Source organism: Odontesthes bonariensis, chromosome 13 (assembly GCF_027942865.1).
Source record: "Odontesthes bonariensis isolate fOdoBon6 chromosome 13, fOdoBon6.hap1, whole genome shotgun sequence".
NCBI lineage: Eukaryota > Metazoa > Chordata > Actinopteri > Atheriniformes > Atherinopsidae > Odontesthes > Odontesthes bonariensis.
In genome coordinates, this window is record NC_134518.1 from 24,975,135 (window position 1) to 24,984,289 (window position 9,155).

The 9,155-nt window shown below is 40.4% G+C and overlaps 1 protein-coding gene across 8 annotated transcripts in view; it reads left to right on the top strand.

Moving 5' to 3' along the window:
• The window catches only part of pcdh19 (protocadherin 19), a 53,884-nt gene extending 45,961 nt beyond the window's left edge, over positions 1–7,923 (top strand). For all 8 annotated transcript variants that reach the window (XM_075481756.1, XM_075481755.1, XM_075481759.1 and 5 more), the window contains one exon: positions 5,210–7,923. In XM_075481756.1, the coding sequence (XP_075337871.1) occupies positions 5,210–5,769 (560 nt within the window). In that variant the 3' untranslated portion in view covers positions 5,770–7,923. The remainder of the gene's footprint in view (positions 1–5,209) is intronic.
• Positions 7,924–9,155: the final 1,232 nt, after the last annotated feature.

The following is a 9,155-nucleotide window of genomic DNA, read 5'->3' on the forward strand; positions in this document are numbered from 1 at the left end:
CTTGCTCAAATCATCGTCTTTTGGGACAACACAAGCAGGCTGGTCTGAGTGATGAGATGTCAGGGACTCCGTGTTAGTGCTGAACGGATCAGACAGTGAATTTATTCCATATAAATTGACTGCTGCTGATGCTCAGAAGTACAGTAGAAACGGGGCCACATGCACCCGTGGCTTTACTTAGCATTAAACAGCACTAACAAGACTGTCCCATGTGTCTTAACAATTTCCATTTAGCTAAGGGAGAGTTTTAAGACATCTGGTCAAATAGACAGAAAGGAGAAGACGTGATTTTTGTACGAGGGATTCATTTAATTACATCATTATATGTGAGACAGTAGTACTGATTAGAGGCAAGAAGAGGACAGAAGGAGGAGCGGCATAAAGGATGGCCTTGTGTGGGGAGCTGTGAGGGATGAATCTGGGGATTTCGGGGGGATAGCTTGATGTGACTGAGCCAGATGCTGTAGGGAGAAGGAGAGGACTCGGTGCTGTGTGGAGAATGATGGCTTACGTGGCGCAGTAAGGGTGCCCCTCTACTGTTTGTAAAAACAAGACCATCACACTCCATCTTGCCGCTCCCGCAGGAGCCAAGCCTCCAGGCTGATTTATGGCCCACAAACTGAATTGGCTGGCTGGGATGACAGCAGAGCTTGGACTCTCCCTAGTGAGTAGTGTAGGAGGCTGCTTGGCCAAGCTTCGGCCTCAGCTGGCCGTAGAGCTGTCCTCGCATAGGACAGACTAGAAGCTAAGCTCCATTCACGGTGTTAGGATCAGACCGGACCAAGCCTGTTAGGCCTTGGGCGTGTTTTAAACTCTTTGTAGCCATAGACAACAGTCAACCTCTATTCTGTTCGTGCTATATTTTCAGATTCTTTTTTTTTCTCCTCTGCGATCCTTCTCATCAGCGTCTGCATCACAGGTTCCATCAAGACTCTGTAGTAACAATTTAGATATAATCAATCTTTGCCATGTGACTGCCTGGATGGAAAATTAATATGGAGAGCAATTAGGAAACAGCCATCGCACTGTCAGATACTCTAGAATACTCTAGAAGAGATCAGAGCAGCAATTTAGACAACAATATATAGCAGCAAATAAAAACCTCCTGCAGACCACTCAGACATGGTCTCATTCATTTTAGCTTTCTGTAAATGTAGTTTTTAAAAGATTTTAGATCTGTCTCCTCATATTGCAGTGAAAACAAGGTCATGGCGTAATGATAGAGCTGGTGTTTACTGTTTCAATCAACAGAGCTGAATAACTGTCGTGAGACTGCAGACAGGTTCTGTTTGATAGCTTTGTCACGGCATTTTAATGGGGTTCAACATCAAAGACAACGAGGAAACAACAGGAAATCAAAGGGAATCTGTAAAGTCTATGTAGGCCACGAGAAAAAATATATCTGTTTTAAATTGCTGTAAATTATTCAATTTCTTAGCGTCTACATCACAAGAAGATGCACATAATGCTGTCTGTATAGGAGTATCTATTTTCATATGACAAAGAGAATCAGGATATTTGTTGTCAGTGCTACAACAAAAATGTCAGCATACAGATGGAAATACAAAAAGTAGTTTAAGACATTCCTCGTAAAATGATTTATCATGCCACACTGCTGTTCCACATTTTTCTAAGGGTTCGTCTGTTTTAAAACCAAACTGACTGAATTGTGTCGTACCGCCGGCACCCTTGGCCTTGTGGTTTCAGTTAAACTGAGACATCCAGGTTAAAGATTTTGTCACCTGAATTTGTGCCCAGATGGACTCAGCCCTGTCTCTGGTCTGGCCAGTCTGGCTGCTTACACTCATTTGGAGGGATTACATCAAGGTTGGGGCTGCATGTGCTACTTTTGGAGGGCTAAGCGCCTGTGTTTTCCAAGCCAGATTCCATGTGCTCACAAAACAGGACGTAGAATAGCTGGTGAAAGCTTGAGAAAAAATTCAGGGAGTTGCTTTTGTTTGTGAGCACATCCCTTTGCTTTTGTGTAAAAGTCTTTTTTTATTCCTCTTTTTTGTTACATCGGCAACAAACAAATCGTGCCTACAGCTGTATAACATGAAGGGATCATTAAATCCCTTTATGCACACAGGTAAATTGAGCAATGAGCTCGTCAGGTTATGGGATTTCCAATCTGAAGCTAAATATGTGTTTGGTATAAGTTGAAGTTTAGATGCCTTGTCTGATTGAGTGAAAGAGACAGGTCTGAATCTGCTGCTGGCAGGCTGCATATTTCAGATGAAATGGCACAGAGCGTGGGGGTTTGCTCTCAGTGCTGATGTAAAGTGAAGCTATTCCAGGTAACCACAAACAGAAAAACATGGACAGCAGTATCAGGACGATTTGGCTCTCGCATTTGAAGTGGCAATATTTATTATTTTCCAGTGCCTGCACATGTTTAAAGTGCTCCCATGTGCCTTTGCCAGTCTTTTGACCTTAATTCAGTATTAAAGTGCAGTATGTCTGATTTAATGGCAGTGCCTTGCTGCATGTACATGGATTCTATTAGATTTTTTTACTCCATTAGATTGCATTGTATTCTAAATGCACAACCCAAAAAAACACCTCCCTCAGTAATTAACTTGAAATCATTGATCGGAAATGTTGTCAACGACATCCTGCTCTGTGCTGTTCCTGGAAGTGATTGGCAAGCCTATTTTCCTGACTTTTCCTGATGACTTTGAATACACACTCTCAGCAGGAGGTGCCTTCGCTGCCTTCTATTCTGTACTTGCTGACGTAAAAAGCCTCAAATTCATCTCTTACCATTACAGTTGGCTCGGATTTTTCTTTCTTTTTTTTTTAATAGGAAGAGATTATGTCTTGTCAGAGGTCGATGGCCTGCACTTATTTTTTAATTTAAATTTTCTCTCATTTTTTCTGTGGATCTTTTAGCGCAACATCTGCGTTTTATGAAGCCCTGAGCAGAGGCAGGATGTGTGTGTTAATGGCACTTGGCTTTTGTAACATTGTCATTTACAACCCAGTTGCTCTCCCAAAGACCCCTAAAGGAAAGAAGAGAAAATGGCTTTCACTGCATATGCATGCACTGCTAAGTAGAGAGCATGCAACTTGTGTGTATTTCTTTGTGCCTCGAGGCTTTTCATGCCTCAGAGAGAGCTTTAGGCTATAGAAATAAGCCACCAAAGTGTTTAGAGGAAATTGCATTCATTATCAAGATGCTTGCAAATTTATAATCATTGGTGAAAAAGAATGGCTTAGTCAAATATGTCAAAAAAGGTTTTGTAGGAATTTTCCGGTAACTGTGTATGGCTAAAATGTATGTTACAATATCTAACTGGATATTTAACAAAGATGTTCTATGCATCGTTCTATGCATTCAAGTTCAAGAAAATGCATAAAAGTGGATCATTTTAAAGCACAATCACAGGAAAAGTTATTTACGGTTGAAAAGGGACGTGAGAATTTGAAATCGCATAAAAGCTGCTTTTGTTGTGAACACTCTAATCATGCCTTTCTAAGATTTATATATTTATTTTTCATTCATCACCCTCCATTATGTTTTTTGATACCTGACTTTTGTTGTGATTGCATTATTACACTCTGATTGGATATCTTTAAACAAAACGCCCAGCTTAATGCCTTTTGTCTCCTTGATTGCTGCCATTGCAGTTACATGGACCAATCAGCCAGTATTCAAATTAACATACACACCGACTCTAACTGGTGAAAAATATTCTGTTGTTGCGTTTTAACCTCAGAGAATGATTTTAAACGTAGAGCTGGTTTGCATCATTGTGTATAATGTGGATAACACTATTTAATATTTCATACCAAACATCAATTTACATGTTAACCCTAGCTGTGACTGTAGACAACATGTTAGATCCTGGGTAAGATGCCAACTCATAAAATGAAACATGCATGATCCGCCAAGTTCCCATCTTTGTTTCTGGACTCCAACAGCCCTTGATCCTCTTTACTCACTCAGTCATTTAGTTACTATGTTATCTGTCAGACCCATCGGATTATTCTTTATGAGAGACAGCTTTGGCATATCTGCCCCTGAAAAGCCTGTCTCCAATCTTTAAATATCGATCCCCAGGGCCTGAGCAGAGGTGCCTCTCATGAGTGCGGAAAAGAAGGGAGAAAAACAGATCATTAGTGATTTTAATTAGGTGATCTGTCAAGCTGCGATTGCCAGATGTAAGCGTGTGCATTTGGGTCGATCACAATCCTTCTCACAATCCCTTCTTGTCATCCCAGGCCTCTGGAAGGGAGGATGTCTACTGCTGGGAATGAAGCAAGCAGTAGGGGAGCACAGAAATATGTCACTGTGTATGTGTGTGGCAGGTTCTCTAAATGGAAAACACAGTGAAGTTGGAAAGAGGGATGTTCTATTTTCTCACATCAGATAATTTTCATCAGAAAATACTGCTGATGTGGTGTAAAACTGATGTCATCATGAATGGAATCATCTTTATAATTAGAGGATATCCAACCCATATTTTCAATGTCAAAGTGTGCACGGGGACAAAAGAAATAAATAAAAATTGCACCATTTAAATCTAATTAAGAGACAATAACATGTATTTGTGGCAAATGATTATGCAAAAATGTTCTTGAAAGTTCTTTCTCCAACACAACAAAGTGCAGCACAGTTATAGACTCAGACAAATCTTTTTTTCACTCCAGCGTTAAACATCATTACATATTTATAACTCGGCGCCAGATGACAGAGACAGAGAGGGAGCAAGATATGAACCAGGCAGCAACGACGCAACTCGTCTTGTGTTTTTCTATGAGATATCTGATTGCACTGTTTAAACCTGGTTTTTATCTAATGTTGCTAGAGAAAACGCAATTATACAAGAGCTGCAAATGGACTTTTGATTTAACAATACATAATTTAATTGGCACATTAGACATTAGATGTGCCCCAAACATCCCGCCCCTTTTATCAGTGAGTGGTGCTAAAGCGACTGCAGTTGTGAGTGGATGTAGATGGGCTGCAATACAAGAGAAGCAAATCAATCAGAGACCTCTAACATAGCCTGTTTGGAATAAAGCAAAATCCATCATTTTTTTGTATATTTCCTTGATTACTTCATGACAGGTTTGACGCACATTAAACAAATGAAGGCTGTATGGGAGGAATATCACAATGAATTCTGGGTGTTTGAAATCAAGCAAGTTTTTTTTTTAGACATATCTAACAAACTAATTTCTTCTTATTTTTGTGTGTCCTCAGAACCCGGTGAGGGTTTTCATTGCCAGGACGAGTGCCGCATCCTAGGTCACTCCGATCGCTGTTGGATGCCTCGTGTTCCGATCCCGGCTCGTGCCAAGTCACCCGAGCATGCTCGTAATGTCATTGCTTTGTCTATCGAGGCCACCACAGTGGACGTGCCGCACTATGAGGATGGCACTATCAAGAGGACTTTTGCCACCTTTGGCAAGGATGGGCCTGAGGATGTGGAACGTGGAGAGATAAAGGGAAAGCGGACTCAGGAGTCTCAGGTGTGTAGCCCCAAGGCCAATGGAGGGGCTGTTCGCGAAGCTGGCAATGGTCGTGAGGCTGCCAGCCCCATTACTTCCCCCGTACACCTCAAGAGCCCCGTATCCAAGCCGTCATCTGCCTACAATACTCTGAAATGTCGTGATGCAGAGCGAATTGCCAACCACAGCCTGCTGCGGCAGCCGGAGGGAAAGGACAGTGAGCCAGCTGTCAGGGAGATCAATACGCTTCTCCACGATGGCCGAGACAAGGAATCCCCCACCAGCAAGCGCCTGAAGGACATTGTGCTTTAGCAAGCTTCTCAATGACACACACCAACATGCATACACATATACAGTGTAAACTCGCATATATATAAATATATCTATATCCGCAATAGCTGTGTGTACACAGAAGAAAGTCAGGCTGTGGACGTGTAGAGACACCCCTTTGCAGTATACAAAATTCAAGAACCAGCTTGGGCTGATGATAATGAACTGTAGTATGCTGCAGCTAGTTGTGTGCTCAAGCCCAGGTAGTGGATGTGGCTTTGTTGTAGTCGCAGTACTTTTTCTTGTTTGCTTTTGTTCAGTTTTCTTTCTATCAGTCTGCAATGAGTGAACAGGCAGGTTACTGTTGACTGCATGGACACGGCCAGTGGAGCTCTCCAGCCCTTGAGCCAAAGCAGGACACACTCCATGTTTGGACACCTGAGGTGCCAATTCATACGTACAGTTTATGCCTTTTGAACTACTTTTTTATCACAAAATGACATTTGCCTTCATTGGTTTTGCAGTGTGTTTTAGCTGCCAAAATCGCTCTTTGTTCCTTTGTATAGTGAGCTCTGTCACTGTAATAAACAACCACAGATATTCACAAGATTCATCTAAAAATGTTGATTCACTCCTTCAGCAGTTTCCAGTGCATTCAGGAGAGGGAACGAGAGGCCTTGGTTTAATTTGCGCCTCTCTCTGACTAATAAGGGAAACCTTCTCTGCATTTCCCTGAGGACATCCTGGTGTCATCAGACTGTGAGGTCCTTACAGTATTTATATTTTATCACGGATGGAGCTAAATGAACTCTCGCTGCCTGCCAAGCCGCTCTGAGCACTGGAAGTGAGACTGACAGACCTTCGTGTTCAAAATGAGTTGTATGAAAAAAAAAACATACTGCTTTTGAAATCTCCTGTGCCCAATCTTGATTGTAGCCAGTGGAGCACAAATTAGAGCTTTGTGCTTTGGTCTTGTACTTTTTTTGACTTTTGACTATGGGGCTAGGATAGAAGGGATCGTCACTCATGTCTTGCTATGTGAAACTCTGTATAGGGTTTACTATTATCATTTTTAATAACCTGTTGTTATGTGACAATCCCTTTAATGTTTTGTTTCAAGAGAAAAAATGAATAAACATTGGTGTTCAACTGAAGCTACAGTAGCGTTTGTTACACAAACACAAAAATAAAAAAAAACATATATGCCAAAATATATTTTATAAATAATTTAAAATGTATAATGAGAATATTTAATGCTGTGTAGTTATTTTATGAGTAAGTTATACTTGAAATTAACTTGCTTTTGTTCATTTGTCTTCTGCTTTTATATTGAAACTGATTTGTTTTGTTTTGTTTTTTTATTTCAAAAATGAATTTGGATTATTTTTTTGTTTACTGTGTGATCCCTGGCAACCGTTGACTTGCAGTCTACCTTGTTGTAAAGAGTTTCTTATTGGTCAGTTCTTGTGCCATCCAGTTTCTGTGTGGGCTACTAGAAAATATGAAAAAAGAAAAAAAAAAAAAAAAAAAAAAAAATCGACAACAAAAAAGCGATTTCAGCACCAACATTAGTGTGTCAGTTCAATGAGCTTAGAGTGAGATAGCAAAAGAAACCAAAAAAGACATAAACAAAACCGTACAGATCGCAGGATGTTGCTTAATCTTCGCATCTAAAGAGGAGAAAGAACAGCCTCCAGTGTTGTCAAGGCTATAAATGGGTTCCTCCTGTAGGTTGGCTCTCCTATTGGATCCAATCAAGTCCAAACAAGCTTCTTTTTTTTTTTTCAGATCTAACTGAGGACATTCTGATGTGCAGACTAGCTTTACTCAGCACTGTTGTCACCCTTCGCCATCTGTGTTCAGCTGATCTTAGAGATCACAAAGACAGAGCTGAGACCACAGTGGTAGAAACAGGGCTCTCCCCTTGTTCGTGCACCACAATACACACTGGGTGGGATCATGTTTGGTCAAAATAAGGTCTTGGAGGAACCGTGTTGCACATCAGCAATGTGGTTTGATGTCGCTTTGCAGTATGTACAATGTGGAAAAATATGAATGAAAATGGACAAATTGCATACAACAAACTAGATCTTGTAGCTGAATGTTTTGCTGGTCTCACCCATGGCTTCTGGCAACATGAAAATTGGAATAATCACTGAATGTATACAGCAGCTTATAATTAAACTATTAAATGTTCTCTGCTTTGTTTCCTTGTCTTTACTTGGCACAAGTGAAGTGGAACTGAAACATGCCTAAACAACATTGTGCACATGTAAGTGTATGTATACTGGGAGTCAACCTCAGGGGCCAGTCTAATGAATCAGACTACCACTGCACTAATAGTAGTATAGGAGGTAATGCCACAATCAGAGAAATACAACTTTTAATTTTGGTTCTAACTAACCAGAACAAAAGAGGACAAATTAACTTAATCTAAACCAAGAAAAATTTAATTTCAGGTCAACACTTATTGATGTTTAGATGTATTGAAATTAAACTTTATTAACTCAAATAATCAAGAAGAAACGATATGGAAGGTGAGTGTCTAAGTTTCCACTATAAAATAAATCTAGTTTCCAATCTGTAATATGATGTGAGTGTGAACCTTTCCTAGAAACAGCATAACTCACAGATGAAATCTCTGCTGAAGCCAGTTCCAGGTCTCAGTAATCATCCCAACTCCATCTCATGAAAGATTGTCAAATACTTACTTGGTCCACAGAAAACAATGTAGCAATTTCACAATAGCAGCTAAAAATAATTGTACATTAGCCACAATTTCTTTTCTCACTTCTCTACCACGACACAGTTCCTGTAGAGCTTCTGTGGAAGTTGATGCTTACTACGCGATGATGTCTACAGCTGCCACTGTTGATTAGGACACAAATTCCATGAAAGGGGGGAAGGATTTGGTTGTCAATGTTAAGCTCTTTGCTATCTCCAGTTTGAGTGACAGATCACTGGTTCAAATCAGTTGTTTCTCTTCTCTACCTCAGCTGAACTTCCAGGATTACCTACTTCTCCATTTTGCATCAACCTGCTAAAGGTTTAGGTTAAATGTTTCCATAGTAAGATTTAAATGTTCTGGAATATATGGTTAGGATTAGAAAACTATACCGTGTCATATACCTATAGTATTACAGACTACACAGTTTGATATTCATTTGTCGTGGTGTGATACAGCCACAAAACAACTGCCTACCAAAGCATCTCACGATCTTTAAGCCTGGATTTTGAAACTACGACGTTGGAGATGTGGACAAACATTGATATTTCACGTTTTCTGGTGAGTCTGAGCTGATTATTTCACCAGCACAGTGCCCACTCAAAGCGTGCTTGCTCAGGACTAGTTGTGGCTCTTTCACAATGAAAGAAGAGTTAGCGCGCTTTGAGAACTGGAACCTTAATATTGGGCTTGACTTAAGCAT